The sequence below is a fragment of the Acanthochromis polyacanthus genome, chromosome 20 (assembly GCF_021347895.1).
Source record: "Acanthochromis polyacanthus isolate Apoly-LR-REF ecotype Palm Island chromosome 20, KAUST_Apoly_ChrSc, whole genome shotgun sequence".
Lineage (NCBI taxonomy): Eukaryota > Metazoa > Chordata > Actinopteri > Pomacentridae > Acanthochromis > Acanthochromis polyacanthus.
The window spans coordinates 2,670,038-2,688,130 of NC_067132.1; the positions used below are offsets into that span (position 1 = coordinate 2,670,038).

General features: G+C 40.2%; 1 protein-coding gene across 1 annotated transcript in view; it reads left to right on the top strand.

Annotated features, from left to right (window-relative positions):
- LOC110972120 (phospholipid phosphatase-related protein type 4) overlaps positions 1-15,288 on the top strand; it is a 34,490-nt gene extending 19,202 nt beyond the window's left edge. The window contains 5 exon segments of the mRNA XM_051940023.1: positions 213-342; positions 1,374-1,569; positions 5,482-5,539; positions 8,554-8,727; positions 9,852-15,288. Of these exon segments, the coding sequence (XP_051795983.1) occupies positions 213-342; positions 1,374-1,569; positions 5,482-5,539; positions 8,554-8,727; positions 9,852-11,570 (2,277 nt within the window). The 3' untranslated portion in view covers positions 11,571-15,288.
- Positions 15,289-18,093: the final 2,805 nt, after the last annotated feature.

The following is an 18,093-nucleotide window of genomic DNA, read 5'->3' on the forward strand; positions in this document are numbered from 1 at the left end:
TGGAGCACCACCCACCTTAAACGGTCACAGAGCTCTTAGGCTCAGATGGTATCAGGCAAGAAGTCAAATTATTTTTACTGCTCACACCTATTTCTTTTCAGATGATAACGGAACAATAAATATATAAGAAGACTAGTTTGCCCACATTGTCAAATGGCCTTGTGATGCATTTGTACATGTGCACACATGCAGACGAGTCCTTGTGTTAACAGATAATGATTGGAGAAGCCATCCTGTTCTGCTGTCTGTCTCGGAGAAGGAACGGTGCTGGGGCCGAGGCCAACATCAACGCTGCCGGCTGTAACTTCAACTCCTTCATACGCAGAGCCGTCCGCTTTGTTGGTATACTGAGTTTTTTTCTTTTTCTTTCTCTACACCGTCTTCCTCTCACTTACTGTCATTAGGCAAAAGAAATCTTTGACAGTCATTTTGCATCTTTATTTATTACAGATTTATTTATTATGCTTATTTTTTTATAGATTTACTTCACTAATTTCACATTATAAATTGTTAACTGAGACAGACTAGTTTATATGTAATACAGTAAGTATTACTCAAGTATGCCATGAGGCAAACTGCTAACAAATATGTGTGAGGTGCATAATGTGTGTCTCCTATAGCCTAGCCGCGCTAGATAACCCACGGCAACGAATTTAATTCTCTGCCAGGGTGGGTCTAGTTGCCCTCCATAAGGATCGAGGTTGGATGCTCCTAAAACTGGCCGGACCAATCACCATGAAGTGTAGAGTCAGAAGGCGGGCGTAACTAAGTGACGACAGAGGCGCGACGATTCTGACAGAAACAACCGGCGCACAATAAACAGTTATCTTTCGACTCGGCTTTGGCCACAGCCCTTAAAGATTTGAAGCTAAAATTCAACTTGAAAGATAAACAAAGGACGGCACTGAAGTGTTTCATAGAGAAGAAAGACGTATTTGGACTTATGCCGACGGGATATGGCAAATCCTTAATATACCAGTTGGCTCCGCTGGTTGGGAAGCTAATAGGACTTAGCCACAATCCGGCGCTCTAGGAACTACGTCAGCCTATTCGTTGCGCTGATTGGTTGTATACCTACCCAATTGCTGCAGAGTAATTTGATAGACAACCTTTTAGCCCGCCTCCCTCCCTGTCGAGCGTTCCTAGACCCTTGCATCTTAAGAGCTGGGTCTAGTGCTGCTAGGCTATGTCTCCTAAATATAAAGCCTAAACCTTTCAAGGGTTAATATCTAAACTGTGTCTAGACCTCTGATATTAAATATATATTAAATACTGCATATTTTTGACCTGTGCTGTCCAACACTAGCAGTGGTGCTATGCCTCTGTCTGTGTCGTCAGCGTCCCTGCCTTTACATCTCACTCCATGTCTGCAGGTGTCCATGCATTCGGACTTTGTGCCACAGCTCTTATTACCGATGTCCTCCAACTGATGACGGGCTACCCAGCACCTTACTTTCTTACTGTGTGTAAACCCAACTACACTACTCTAAATGTCAGCTGTGAGCAGAACCCCTACGTCATGGAAGATATCTGCTCAGGAGCTGACCTTGCAGCCATCATCCAGGGCAGGTGAGGGGAAAAAACTGTTTAATGTGCTGCATTTATTATTGACAGACCGTCTGATTCTCAACACACTACCACTGAAGGGGGTCACACTTGTGGGGTTAATAACTTAAGATGGCATCAAAGCCTTGTTATGAAGAAAAAGCAAATTTCTCCTTGGGGATCAATGAAGTATTTCAGATTCTGCAACACTTTACTTGGTGTGTGCTGGGATTCATTAGAACGATAGATGCACTATCATTCAAAAGTTTGGACTCACCCAGACAATTTCATGTTTTCCATGAAATCTTCAACTTTTATCCATGTGCTAACAAACTGCACAAGGGTTTTCTAATAATCAATTAGCCTTTCCGCACCATTAGCTAACACAATGTAGCATTAGAACACAGGAGTGATGGTTGCTGGAAATGTACCTCTGTACCCCTATGGAGATATTCCATTAAAAATCAGCTGTTTCCAGCTACAACAGTCATTTATCACATTGACTATGTCTACACTGGATTTATCATTTATTTAATGTTATCTTCATTGGAAAAAAAATGCTTTTCTTTCAAAATAAGGACATTTCTAAGTGACTCCAAATTTTGAACGGTAGTGTACACATTATCAATATTAGACAGCCAAAGAAACCAGTGTTGATACAGTATGGTAACATAATACTATGAATCCTTAGATATTTGCCAGGGTCTTTCTTTACCTCAAAGACAGGTAGATAGTTTTAATTTGAAACAAACTTATATTGCCGTATTTCATTTTTCGCTCCTTTTTCAATTTGCTGTTGATACTGCAATCACCAGTGAAAGCGCTTAATTTGTGTTTTGTTGTCACAGTAAATTCACATTATTGTTCTTATCCATTGCATGAATCATAATATCATGACTATATTATTAAGTTTCGTTACAACTCTGAAACATCTTGCTGATATACAGATTGTCACTAAAGCAAGACTAGAGGAAAATGGCAAAATAGAAGTGACTGGAGACACAGTAAATGTTGAGTAAAACAGCAGTTGTATGTAATGGGCTTAGGAAATCGTCATTAAGCTTGTTTTGTTTCAAATAAAGTCAAATAAAGTCCCATTATCAGGCTTCAATTTGCAACCAGCAAATTGGGGGAAGAAGTACTCACATGTTTTCTTCAGGAAATGTGGCATTACCATAATGTACAATCAAAAGTCATGGATTCCACATTTTACTGGAGTAAATGTCCAAAAGTCATACACATGAAGATCTAAAATGCCAAAATGACTTATAATTCAATACTGGCAGTTTCAAAATAATGTATTTCATCATATTATTATATTATGATTATAAACACATTACAGGGGTAATGTCTCTTTAATATTGGACTATCCAATTGAACAAACCAAACACAGTTAAGTCGTTACTGTATCGGAAATGGAATAAAATGAATATATTTCTATGTATAATATCTTGTGGCATTGCCGCAGCACAGATATTCAAATGACGCTGGCTTTGCAACAACTAAAGCTCCTCTTGTGACTGCCCATATGTTCAGACTGATGCGCATACAGATAATGAATTAATGAAACATAGCCATAAAAACAGAATACACCTTTCGTAGAATGCAGTATAGTTCAACATCAACAGAAGCTGTAGCCACCAAAATGATCACACAGTTCAATCAAAACCATTCTGAACTAGTTTAAATGCAAACTGAATGTCAAAACTTTGATGACGGGAGGATTTATTGCAGGACTGTAGGATTAAACTGCAGCCATTTTATAGTTGAATTTTTCTTTAATTGGAAAAAATGAGCATGCACATACAGGTACTGCATTTTATATATGTTTTTTAGTTTTTTTTTTTTTTTTTTACAAATGCAGGTTTGACACCTTACGCACATATAAATAAATTTACAAGAGCAATGAACCTATGACTGCTCATTAATTTCGTCTTGGACATGTCAAAATCCTTTCTGTGTAGTCTGAAGCAGCGCGAGCAGGACTCGATACAGACAGATGGAAAAGTCTTCCTGATCAACACTGGAGTCTGTCTGTTTGTAACCATCTCCATTCTAAACCTGCCTCTAAATGGTGTTTGGTTTCTGTGGGATGTAATAGAATTCTTTCTGTGTGTGTGTGGTGGCAGACATCAGAGGGATACTGGAGAGCCAAGTGAAGCTAGGTTTGACCCATGGATTTGGGACACGTAGTTTTAGGTGCAGACTGCGGGGCTCTAAATATATCCTTCTGCTCCTGGCATAAACAGTTTTCTGCTCTCTCTGTGGCAGCTTTAGCTTCAGTCTCGTTTCCAGAACAGCACAAAAAGCTGTTTGGTTGCAGTGGTTGTGCATTAAGGGTATTATTAACCTCTTTTACCAGCAGAAGCTGTGTATTGTGTTACTTACCTCCCTTTGGTAAAACCATATCCCTGTGACATGTTATACCCTTGTTGACTTTGAGTTTGCAGTTACATTGCAGTGTGCTGTACTGTATTGTGCTTTACCCTTACATTTTGTTTTTGCCTTTTGGGGGACTGTATTTTTACTGCATGTAAATGAGGAATACACATACTGTATATCCAGTACATCTTTGTTTGCAGTATTTACAGTACTGCGTTTTCAGTATTTTAGCTCTTTTCTATGGAAGGAACATTTATAGGAACCTTACTAATTTCTTAACTATTTTCCAGTGGTCCAGGATTTAGTAGTATCCAGTGCTGAGGGCTGTTAATTAATCATTGGCGATGCTCAGGATGCTACAACTTTCGCTTGCCTGCTTTCAGACAGTAAGCAGCATTGAAGTGCCAACTGACAGACATTTACTTTGAGCAGATGCTTTGGGTCCTCTGTGTCGCAGCATCGGGTCTCCATGGATTGGGCTTAGATGCCCCGTTGGATTGGGACGTACATGCATGTGTGCATGTGCATGCCATGGCTGAGCATTTACATCATAAAGCTGCAGTGTAATTGTGTCACAAAACAACAATTAGACTGATGGGGTTTCATATGCAACAAACCTAATTAGCAACCAATCCTGTCAACTTACGGATGAGGCCTTCTGTATTCTTCTTCTTCTTCAGAAAAGACAGACTTGAAAAATAATGCATCTAATCTTCAATATATACAGCTTCTCGCATTTTATTATCTATGTTGCAGTTAGGAAGAAGAGCATTACAATAACATAAATATAATACATAATAATAATAATAATAAATGTATAAAAACAGATGCATAGGAACATATACAAATACGTTTGTATGGTTTAGTTCAGCACTAAAAGTGGGTCAGTTCATTGAGAAGCAGTGCTATTGGGTTTCGTATGCAAATGAAACTTTTATGCCTTCACAGATGTTGTAAATGCCTCTTAAAAGATGGAAGCACACACACACACACACACACACACACACACACACACACACACACACACACACACACACACACACACACACACACACACACACACACACACACACACACACACACACAAAGATAACTGTGCATGAATGCACCAAGGCACACTCATTCACACACACACATGCAGAGTCAAAGGCTGGTTGGAGGAGTGAATATCAGGAGTTGTCTGAAGTAGGTCAACGGGATGGAGCTGTGGAAGAAACTGGGCCACAGGTTCACTTTCCTTCTGTAGCACACAATCCAGCTCCTAGTGCTGCACTGCTGTATGTGACAGTAGATCAGTCGTACACTCTATGTACGTTACAGGTTTGTATGCGTTTTGGTACTTGGAAAGGTAGTTAAAGATATCACTACAATGTAAATATTAGGTAGACGGACATGAAATGTTCACTTTGCTTCAGTCATTAAGCCTACAACAACCAGCTGGTGATGTGTCTTGGTGTTTGAGAAATCTCATTATGTTGATGTTTTTCCATAGCTCCTGATGACTAAAACACAGGTGTGAACACTGAGTCTGTTCTGTTTTTTCATTTCCTACAGAAAATCCTTCCCATCACAGCATGCAACTCTTGCATCCTTTGCCGCTGTTTATGTTTCGGTGAGTAGTGACTGGAACCCACACAACCCCCTGCTCCCTCTTTAAAAAGCTCAAATTGTCTAAAATATGACTTTGTCAGAGCAAAGAAAATAACAGGGGCTTCCATCTGATTGCTAACATTCAAAACTCGCCCATTAAAGTCAGTATTAGCCTTATTTATTTAGTTTTTAACCACAACTAACAAAATATTATCTGTGTTTAACTTGTAAACTACATTGGGCAATTTGTGTGTCTTAGCTCAGGGGCAAATCAGATATGTGCACTCGATTGTCCACTCAGAGTCTTATATGCTGGTGGAACATTTATTCCATTTTTGTTCCTCAAATATTATATGAATAATATGCTACAACAATATCAACCCAGTCGTCACATAATTGCGCTCTTGTAGACCTTAACTGCAGTCTTAATTGTCTTTTGAAGACAATTTATTTTCTGTTGTACCAGACTTGTAACATATTACAGATGTGTTTCTAATTAACATATCTTTGCCATGTATTTTAGTACTTCACTGTCATTCCTTTTCAACAAGCCAATCATATATTACATCTCTCTGGTAACCTAGAAAATGACACAAACATCTAGTGAAGGGACTGTATTTTAACTCTGACCATTACATCTTTCCTAACTGGACCACTGTAGCTGTTTTTAGCCTTTTTAGCCTTTCTATTTTTAACAGTCCTTTTTAGCCCTTCTATTTTTAAAAAGCCTTTGTGTGTTTTGTTTTTTTTTAATACTGTTTGATTTGCTGTATGTGTAACCTGACCAGGGGCCTCATTTATAAAACATTGCGTAGGATCCATACTAAAGTTTGCGTACGCCGATAATACGAAATGGGCGTCTGCCCTTCGCCCCTGATTTATAAAACTTTGTGTAAGCACAGCTGCATGCAATTTCTTGATAAATCACACACCAGCTGGAAGATTGCACAGGTGGATCCACCTCACATTCCGCCCACAACACACCCACATTTTACCATGAATGGTCAATGCAAAGTAACTCATGAATGTATCTGTATATAAATAAGCTGCTGATCAACGGCATTTCACGCAGCGCCCCCTGCAGTCTTTTCACTGCTGTGTGTCAGGATGAATGAATCATGTGTTGACCCAGGCCACCCTGCCACTAAATTTGTTATGATCATGTCCGATGTACAAATAATTTGCACACTGATTGAATGTGCATTTTTTCGGTTCACATAGACAAATTCATTTTCACTCGGGGGTTGTGGTGTGAAGCATGTGTGCCTGTGTGCCTGTACAGGGCTGATTAATGGTTGGACGCTCATCCCATTCGGCCGCATATGGATAAATAAACAAAATTCTTTACTTTTTTTGCCTTTTTACTGTGATAGTTGCAGTGAAGAGTGACAGGAAATGGGGAGAAGAGTAGGGGGAAGACATGCATAAAAGTGCCGCAGGCAGGAATCGAACCCGAGCCACTGCGTCGGAGACCACCCCTACAAATGGATGAGCCATACAGGCGCAGGGTGATCAGTAAACAAAATTATTTAATAAAGATCACTGCACCGGCCCCAGATACCGGCCCTTCGGTCAAACGACCGAATGAAATAACGTTCAATCCGCTCCTGTTAATATATGAACATAGTTCTGCAAATACAGTCGTAGGCCGAATGGCGCACTATAGGAACATCTACAACAATGAGGGTTTATGATTATCAGGCTCTACAAGTCTAATATGTGATAACAATAAAGGTTTGAGATCAATCTGGTTTCAATTCACCACTTCATCCTCCGGCACTGCCGTTCCCTCTGTCTCCAAAATGTGCTTAAGCAAGCATCAAAGTTGGCGCACCGGTGCGCACATTCTCACGCCAAGTTTGTTTTAGAAATCACAACGAACACAGCGTACGCCACTTTCTACGCAAAGTTTGAGATTTACGCCCTGTTTTGTGCGTAAAGAAGCATCAAGAATCAAGGTTGGTCCGCCGGTGCGCACATTCTCACGCCAAGTTTGTTTTTATAAATCACAACCTTTGCGTAGAAAGTGTCGTACGCCACTTTCTAGCCCTGTTTTGTGCGTACGCAAGCTTTATAAATGAGGCCCCAGGTCGTTATCGAAAATGAGAACTTGTTCTCAAATAACTCGCCTGTTAAAATAAAGGTTTAGAACTGAAACCAAGGAATTTTGGTGCTGAACCTTAACTTCAATTTCAATTCAATTTGATTTATATATCGCCACTTACAAATCAGATTGTCTTAAAACGCTTTACAGAACCCATATGTCTGAACTCATAAATGGGGGACCCATGTGCCCATGTGCCGCTGGCTGGCTGGGTTGAAAGGGACAGAAGAAGTAAAGGGGGTGAGGGAGGGGGAGGACAGGACAAGAAGGGATGGGGAACAGGGAACCACATATCACACATCGGCATACATGCATGGATAGTGATGCATAATGAATATTGAGTGACTGGGGATATACAGAACAAGCCAATACTAACCAAGCTTCTAGCATTTAAAAGTGTCTCGCAAAACTTGATATTTTCTTAAACCCATCTACATAGTTTTAAAAACTAAGCCTAACCAAAAATAGACAACAGCAAATTAAACTTCTGAGACCGATGGTCTTTCATCCATCATGGGATGCAAAGCCTGCTCTTCAGGAAAAAAGTGCAGCTTCTGGTTTATGCTACCTCATACCAGTACTACTTGTATTTGATTTAAATTTGGCTGCCTTCTCTATCAAAGTGATGTCCTGGTACAGCGACACAGTGGTCACCAAATATTCGCAAACTTTAAGTGTTCCTTGGAAGTCCTGCTATGTCAAGCACCATGTGTGATGTGCACATATGATGCTTTCCACAAACCCAAGGGTTTAAAAAAATCTTCTGCAGATTCTCATATTTGAGAGTGATATAATATATTTGTATACAACTACTGAAAGAATAAGATGACATGGTGCTGACAGTGGAGATAGTGACACCAATTTTGTTATTTCATCAGGCAGCAATCCTAAGGACAAGGGAAAATAAATTAGTCTGTGTTATGTGTTGACAGATGTACTTCAACAGCACTTTGACGGACTCATCGAAGCTACTCAAGCCCCTGCTGGTCTTCTCCTTTATTATCAGTGCCATAATTTGTGGTTTGACCAGGATTATTCAGTATAAAAACCATGCCACCGATGTCTACTTGGGTTTCCTGCTTGGAGGAGCTATTGCTGTCTATCTGGTAAGAGTCGGTCCCATCTATAGCCTCCTTTCCAATATTTTTTTTCTGTATAGAGCATACCTGGAGCATGTACTTTGTGAAAAAAGAAGTACATTTGTGTCCGAAAGGGAAAGTCTCCCAAACCTGCATTATTTCTGAGAGCCAGAAGAAGGCGACTCCTCCAATTGTAATGGTGACAGTCAAATTCCGAACTGAACTCTTTAAAGCAGTAGCCCACAAACCACTGGGGGATGTTTTGGTCTCTACATCCATCTTTTATAAAGTCTATGCTCTGGAGACTTTATGCCTGTTGCTTTTTTGACAATTCTTGGTTAAAGCAGAATTCCTGCATGAAAGCCTAAATCAGTGTTGCTGCCCTGCTCGGCTCATTAGAAGTTTAAGTCACAACCTAACATTGTTTTTTAGTTCATTTTTATGCAGATGGAAAATCAACTTGTGATCTAATTTGAGTTGGGTTTTTATTTGGTATGTTTGGCTAATTAATCCCTTGTCAGTTGGCAGTGTTAGTGCAGAGGATAAAGAGGTAGGCACAACAAGATATAGAAGAAAATTAAATTTCAATTGTGCTCCATCACGTTGTGCAACTACCTGAAACACGCCCATGTCATCCCAACAACACAAGTTATTGGATGACCTAAGACCAAGAGTCTACTACAACTAAGCCAGTAGCAACACTTTCAGCTAATATCTTATTTTGCCATGCTAACACTCTCACAGTGACCGTGCTAACATCTTCAGACAGTAATGTTTACCATGTTCCACATATTAGCTGAGCATGTTTGCATACTTGCATTTGTTTATTAGCACAAAGGCACTGAGACTGATAGGAATGCTGTTTAGGAGATCTTCAGTCACAAACCAAACATTCGACAAACTGAAACCTGAATTCACTGGTAGAAAAATGAATCACTCTGACTGCCAAATACTACAATATTTAATGATCTTGAATGCAACAGTTCTCAGTGCCAAATTTCACTCCAGTCAGCAGTTATCCAGAATTGAAAATGTCAGTCTGCAGGCAGGACTATGGGTCAGAGGACCAAACAACTCATTAGGGTATCAGATAAAAGAAGCATTGTGTTTTGTGTTGTATTGTAGATATTGATTCTGTCCTGTGTTGCCAGGGAATGTATGCGGTTGGAAATTTTCAGTCTAGTGAGGAGGCCAACAGCAGTCCACCTCCACTTGTACACCACCCTCCTTGCTCTTTGCCCCATATAAGCCAGGAGGCTGTCCTCCACCACCTGCAAATGAAAGCCAGTATGTCTGCGGAGTCTGCCATACCCACTTCCCACTCCGAGGGCCTGCTCCACCGAGGCCTTCAGCAGCAGAGGCCTGATGACAGCCTGAAACGCTCCAGTGCAGATGTGGAAGTGATTTCCCCCCGTAGCCCCCAGAGCAAAGATGCAATGGTGACCTTTAGCCACACTCTTCCTCGGGTCCACACTCCCCAGGCCATGGCCGCATACGAAGAAGCAGCCAGACGCCATGCTGCCACCCTCCACCATGCCTCAATGGACTCCAGCCGTTCTAAGCAGCTTCTGTCTCAGTGGAAAAGTAAAAACAACAACCACAAGTGCTCCCTGCAGGTCCCGGACTCCTTCTCCTCATCTGTAGACTCATCATCTGGTCAGTCCTCCCAACATCCACACCACCATGGCAGTATGGAGCTTCGATCCAGCTCTGAGCCACTGGCTATGGGATTGAATGGGGGTTTTGATGCCCATGCGTACATGTCCAAACTGGCCACAGGTGCTAGTACCACCCTGCCCAGTAACTGCAGTGGCATTACTGGAGGGGCCAGGATAGCGATGCAGTCTCGACCTGGTTCTTCACAGCTTGTTCACATACCAGAGGAAGCTCATGAGAATTACAACACCATGTCTCAGAGGACAGTGAGTGGAGGAGGAAGTGAGGAGATGTCGACAGTAAATGCCACAGTTCAGGCTAACTGGCAAAGGGCAGCAGAGAAAACTGTAGCCTGTAGGACTAATGACAATGGGCAGAACACCCAGCCACGAATCATGCAAGTGATTGCCATGTCCAAGCAACAGGGGCTACTACAGACCCATTCCAAGAGCTTGGATGAGAGCAGTATTGGCTGCAACACCACTGGGAGTTGCCAAGTCTCTGCTCGCTACAGGACGCTAACTGATCAAGACCCCACCAGCACCACAGGGCCCAGCTCACTGGGTAGCACCACAGGCAGCATTTCAGGGAGCACTGGAGCAATTGTCAGAGTAGACGCCCACCCTGAAAACAACAGGCCGGTAATCCAAGCTCCGTCCACAGATGGAAGCGGATCATGGAGGTGGCGGTCCCTCGATTATGGCACTGGAGCTGGTGGAGGTCCAGGGACTAGTGGAGTAGGAGGAGGAGCAGGTGGAGGAGGTGGGAGTTTGAGGCAATCGTTTGACCTCAATGATCTAAACAGAGATTCAGAAAGCTCAGACTCAGTACGTGAAGGGTCGATTGACAGAAAACGTGCCAATCACATTGTTACTACCACTGCCACAGATAGCACAACACCCATTGTCACTGTCCACACCCAGAACACCAGCCAGTCAGAGCAGAGGCTCCAGCCACAGGGGCTCTCTACCATAAGGGTCACTCCAGGGGATGGGAGTGGTCCTGGGTCTGGAGGAGGCAGTAGCAGTGGGGGAGGAGGAGGTGGGGGTGGAGAGACTGCTTCAGAAACCCCATCAGTCGCCTCCAGTCGTGAGTCCACACTGCGAAGAAAAGGCAATAGTATTATCTTGATTCCTGAGAGAGCCAACAGCCCTGATAACACTAGGAACATTTTCTACAAGGGAACGTCCATTACTCCTGTTTTCAAGGACTAACATCCTAATTAACAGGAGACTAGTGAGAATATGTAGCTAACAATCCAAGCTGTATTTTCAGAAAATCTGTGACAAGAGTAACTGTTACCTGTCAGTGTTCATATCACAATAACTTCAAAAGAAAATGTTTAGTTTAGCATGATTTTTTTGTATGTGTTTACACTAAAGCACAACCTTTTAAGTGTTGTATAATTAATCACTGTGTTTTTTGTGGTCACTCCAAAGGAAACCTATTGTAATATTGATGCTGTTCTGGTGTTTTCAGGAGAGGAGAATCTTTTTTAGAGTCCCATATGTTTTGGATAAAAACCTCTACAATAAAGAAAAAATAAGTAGCAGAGTAACATTCAAACTGTAGCAAACTACTGCAAAACAGTTGTATCATAGCTGTGAAACCAATGTTTACTTCCCCACACTGTAAATACTGTGTATGTTTGAAAAGGGTGCTACACCAGAAAATACTATTTACGTACTATACAATATACAATGTGCGATCTGAATAGATAAAGAATGAATTATTTTACAAAGAGTCACAACTATGACATTAATATGTGACAGAGATATGTTTTCTATTTTGTCTGTTTTCTGTACAGATACCACATATTCAACAGAATACTGTTTTGAACCATAAGTGTGCTTAGCATTCCTTCTGTAGCTATGAACTCAAAGATGCTGTGACTTGCACTGAAAATAGTGTTTACTGTACAATGTATACCGTAAACTCCAATCACAAATCTTTATATTCTGTACTTATATTTGGACATCCATGCCAGTATCATACCTATTGCACAAAAAAACAGCAAAGCAGTGGAATATTCTTCATCTTAAGGCAGTCAGATATTTTTACAATAAAGTAGTAGAATGTCTTAAAGTCAGTGCAATAATTGACCTTAAGTTTCCTGACCATTTTTTGCAGATCTCAGTCTGGATAAAATCTGTGTATAGTTTTCTGAAGAACACTGAAATTTTGTGCACAAACATGAACAACATTACAAAGTGAGGCGGTCATTTTGAAGTCAGCCAGAGTTCCAAAACAGAAACCACATCTATGCATTTTTGTGCATTGATATGCTTATGAGACTGGCAGTTGAAGTATTTCTAAATTATGGATTGCAAGGAAATCCATGGATAGAAATGAATGGACAAATAAACTGAGACAGGCTAAAGATTCTGCTAATTAATACAATAATAATCTCAGCTTAAATGAATTTACTTTCAAACTCTGGATGAAATTTACTTACATTTGCTATGCTTGGTGCCTTGTTATGGCCCCAGAATAAATGAGAGTGCTTGCACTGACTAAAGGTATGATCATATTTAACATAGTTTTTAGAGCTGCCTAAACCATGAAACTTAACAATCACACTCCAGAAGAAACAAAGCTAAAGTAATCCGTACCGATGACCATTATATGTGTTTATGTGCCCGAGAGCTTCCAAACTTTGCTCAGATAGCAAGCAAACATATTTCCCAAAACATTATAGTTTCATTAATCATCTTTTTGTTAGAAATATTTCGGTCTTTTACTGGCAGAATGCTGTAAAGCGCTGTGCCCTTGATGTAACCTACATTTCCAGGTGCTATGTGGAGCATTTTTCTACAATATACAATACAGTATTACTTTTAATTTGTAATACCTCACTATAAATATCATAAAATGAAACTATATTGCATATGTGGCTTTGCTGGACATAACAAGCATGCAACAGGTGATGTGCTTTGGTTGCCACTCTTTGCAATGGTATGCACTGGAAGAACAGCACCGTCATCCAGTTTTGTGCTGTGATTTCCATTTGTTTGTGCCACAAAACCAGCCAGCAGATTTTCTACCTAACTCATCCCAAATAATATGTATCTAATACCACACAGGAGCCAGTAGAGGCTGCCAGTTCTATCAGAATCTGTTTGCTTCTTGTTTATTGTAATATTAAGAGTTTCAAATGAATATGTTTTTTACATAGTGACTGGAACAGCTAAAAGAGGACTGTTTAGTGGTTTTGAAATTGCAAAATCTGTTGTTTACAAGGGTTTACATTGTGGTGCATATCAATCATTTGTATCTTTGTGGTAACATAAGCACCCACTGGATAGAAATGAAATTTGGTACAAATGCTCCAGTATTGGCACCATCTGTACTATGAAACTAGCAGAGTGACCGTTTGAGAAGATTTGCCAAAGCTAGAATTTTTAATAGGAAAACAATCTAAATCATAAGTATTTGTATAGCAAGCCTGCATTATATTGTACACGATTTATTCTTTACCCCGGTAACATTTGCATGATAACTTTTTCATAGTGTGTATCACAAGATTTTTTTTATCATAAATGTGCTTTTACTTTCAATTCACAGAAGTGTCCAACAGTATGTTCTTTATTTCCATATATATGACAATCTTTTCCTCATTTAAAAAAAAACAAGTACTGTTGCCTCTTCAGGTCATTGCCACATGCTGGTTTTGTTTTTTCCTCTTAAATGAAACTGACATTCTCTCTGTATTATATTAATTTAGTATGTGTACATAATTTCAGAAATCTAAATGAAATAACTGTGGTTTGAATCTAAACTCAATCAATCAAAAACAAAATATATATTTTTAAAGTCATCCAGGTAGACTGCATTTTTTAAATACAACGTTTTGACTTATTTAAGCCCTCAAGCTACGGGGCTTCTTATATTTAAGATTTGGTTTGAAGCTGCATCTTAAAGTAATTTCTTGTGACCACCATCAGGTTTTGCCTGATCTCAAAATGCCAAAATAGGAAACATGAGAGAATTCACTCACACTTGCCATTGCTACCATACAGTGTTAAAGCAGTGAAGTAAAAACAAAATACAGTAAAATATCAAATTCAGTTCATTGCTTGAATACATACTTGCCATGCATTACAAAACCACAATCAAAAATGCTTAAGTACAACATGGCAACAACAAATTAGTAACAAGTAATGCCTTCTTCCAAATGATCCCATGAATTCAGTTTTCATACTGAAGACCAACTAACCCTAGCCTGACTGTTGTTCTCAGCAGTCTTGTAGAGAATAAAACTTATTTACATATTTTCCATTTTGGACAACAATGGTGCGCTATGGAATAGATGAATGAGATATAACAAGCATTGACATACACATAGAACCTATTAAAAAACACACACACAAAAACAAGAGCTCACTGGTAAAGTCTACCATATTAGAGAGAGGATTATTGACATGATACATGTGAAACCAGCTTGTGTGATGCCATACACACACACACAAACACACACACATACACACACACACACACACACACACAATATTTATATATATATGTATTTATTCCCATGGCATTGTTTTAAATGATTTCTGTGATTCAGTCCCGAAGGCCTGTGAAAAGTGACACATGGGTAGAAATGTAGATCCAATGGGTAGAACTGTGGATGGATGCTCTCTGCATGTGTAGATTGTTGTGTTGTCCCTGGATGAATAATAAATGTCTTCTGATACTCTGAGCAGCTGTATGAATTCTATGGAGCAAGAAAAAAAAAAGATTTGTCCCCAGTTCAGTTCAAAAATCTAAAAAAGAAGCTCAGAAATGATGATTTTGTATAACTGTTGAATATATCAAAGTACTGACTGCTTAAAGTCAGCTTTCACGCTGAGTATTTGTAGCACGTTGATCAGACTAGATGACAAACTGTGCATTATCTAAATATGAATAAATGTTTGCTAATGAAACCAATCATGTCCTCTCATCCATTTGGCTGTTGTTTCAGACTGACTATTTATTTTACTGTGTCCTCCAATGCAAAGCATTTTACTGAAGTAGCCTCACTGATTAGTACACTGTAAAATCTTGAAATGGACAAGGACCTTAGTCTGCAGATCTCAAGCCCATTTTATGCCTCTATTATGAAAAGTAAACAAATAATGTGAAAAATAAATACGTCAACAATTTATATTTTTTTCCAATTATTGTGTGATTTTTACATTAAGACTCCTTTTTTAAGAACCTGTCCACAGGTTTACTTTTTGAAATTTCTCTTGTCATTTTTTTCTCCACTGCTTGTATTAAATTAATTTCCTTGACTACATTTTTTAAATTTTATTTTTTATTAAGCATTGTTAACAAATATACAACAAATAGGCACCAATTGTGTCGTACAATTCAACTAGCTCAAGCAGCAAAAACAAGAAAAGAAAGAAAAAAGAATAACAAAATTATTCAAAATAAGATAATTTAAAATAAATGAACTTCACAGGGGGATAATCAATCAATATATAACATGAGAATCTTAGACGGTTCTATTGTCCAATTTTCTTCAGGAGTAAAAGAAAAGTTAAAATCATTTTTAAAAGCAATAAAATTCAGAGCAATCTTTAAAAAAAATCTATATTTGTGTATATAAAATTTAGCAATAATTGTTATATTATTACACATAAATTCCAAATCTTTGTTCTGCATAAAGAGACCAAACTTAATAGAATTGTATTCAAAGACAGGTTTAACATTTTTGTTAGCAACCATTCGTGCATTCTGTCCCAAAACCTCCTCACAATAGTACAGGTTGAAAAACTTCAGCTAGCTCTAGAAGTTATAGCAACCTCTAGGGAAACAATGAATTACACAGACAGCTGACAGGACCAAGAGAAAACTATGGAAGCCCTACAGAAGAATGTACGGACTTAACTTACAGATGTAATGAGATCAAAGCAGAGGGGACTAACTTGAACCAAATACAACAAGGTGAGAGAAGTTTAGGGGACGGAGTAATAAGTCAGAACTGTGCACACACAGAAACCAAGTCGGGAAGAGAATGTGCATGGGAAGCACAATACACAATGCACGGAAACAGAACTGCTTCAAAACGAAACTGAGACATGCTTTACTCTGACGGTCAGTGCAGGAAGCATCAGAAACTCTGAAGACGCACTCACAGTTTGAAGTGGATCATTAATCCTACATATCGTAAAGCTAAACTACTTAGCTGGCAGTCATGACAGGGAGAGTGGTCAGGGGGAATGCAGGTGAAGGAGTTCCATGACTTAAATGGGTCTTCAGGGCAGAGAGAACAGGGATGCAGATCCATGGTGGGTGGTTGGAGATGAATCAGATTCCAGGCAGGAGAAGAGTGTGGCAGAGGTTATCAGCCTGAGGCAGGTGATCTAGGCAGGGATGGGCATAGAGAACTGAGCTAAGGAGAAAGAGGTTAGCAAAAGGCAAAAAACAAGAACCAGAGCAAGAGTAACAGAGGCCTCAGAAGAACTTCTGGTTTGTCGTTCTCCGATACAGCATTGAGTAATGATTAGAGTGTCCCAGGGCAGCTGGGACTGGTTTTTTGTATAAATACTTATTATTATATTTGTTGTTTTGTGCATGTTGTGGCGGGTTTGAATTGTTGGTGTTTTTAGTTTTATTGCATGTTTTGATTATTGGTGTTCGAGTTTATTTTGATTATCAGATGTCCCACTGCCTGTGAACACCTCTGACGAGGCAATAGGTTGCACCTGCCAGGTTCTCCCTTCCTTCCCACAGGAACCAATGAACAGCGGGGACCGAGGCTTCAGGACTGATGGGGGAGAGATATATCACGAGCCGGTGAAGAGTAGAGAGGAGGTCGATGGGGCGTGCTTGCAAGGAGAGCTGCAAAAGGGTGGACGAGTGGTGAGAGCAACGAACCGGGAAACCGAGGCAGACAGGAACACCGCGACGAGATTGGAGAAAGACCCGGAACGTTACGACGCAACATACTCACAGCGGCAGGGCGATTAAGCTCTGCCTGGCTTGTGAATATCCCTTTGGGGCTTTCTAGTAACATTCTGCTAGGTGTATATTCTCGTGGGAAGTGGGTGGTGAAAGAGACTCCCGTACTGGCAGTAGATCTGTGTCTTGTAGGTGGTTCCCCCCGGACACGAGCCCAGGCGTAGGAAGAAGGTGGCTACCTCCTGTGACTGCTGACCCGTGTGCTCCGTATCCCTCGTCCCCTGGATTTTAATTGGATCTTAACGCATTGACGATTGGTTTTATGTGACTTCCACCTTGCCGGCGAAAGGTTGGACAATGTTTTAGTGGACTGTATGACTGTGTGGTTGTGGTGAAACAATCCTGTTGTATTAAATGATTGTTTTTGCACCGGCATCTGATTTGTGACCCTCCGTTGATTATCTCTCACAAGATGCTCCAACCCGATCAGTAAAGAACCTGTACAAAAATTTGCAATAACTTTGATTTGATCATCCCACGTTCACACCCACTCGGCGATCCACTCGGCTGCTCACAAGAGCTCCTCTTGTACTGCAGGACAGATTGAAAGGAAGTGAACCACTCCCAGGTGTGCATTACCGTTCAAAGGTTTGTGGTCACCAAGACAAATTCCTTAAATGTCTGAAAAAGATGTGGTGAGACCAAATTTGCTCTGTTCGTGTTGCCACTGTATCTCCTCAGAGAAGTCTGTTTAGCTGTGAAAATGGGTCTTTAACCCATCCATGAGCTTTTCCCAAACCTACCAAAGAGTGATTGAAAATGAAAGTAATAACAAAAAAATCA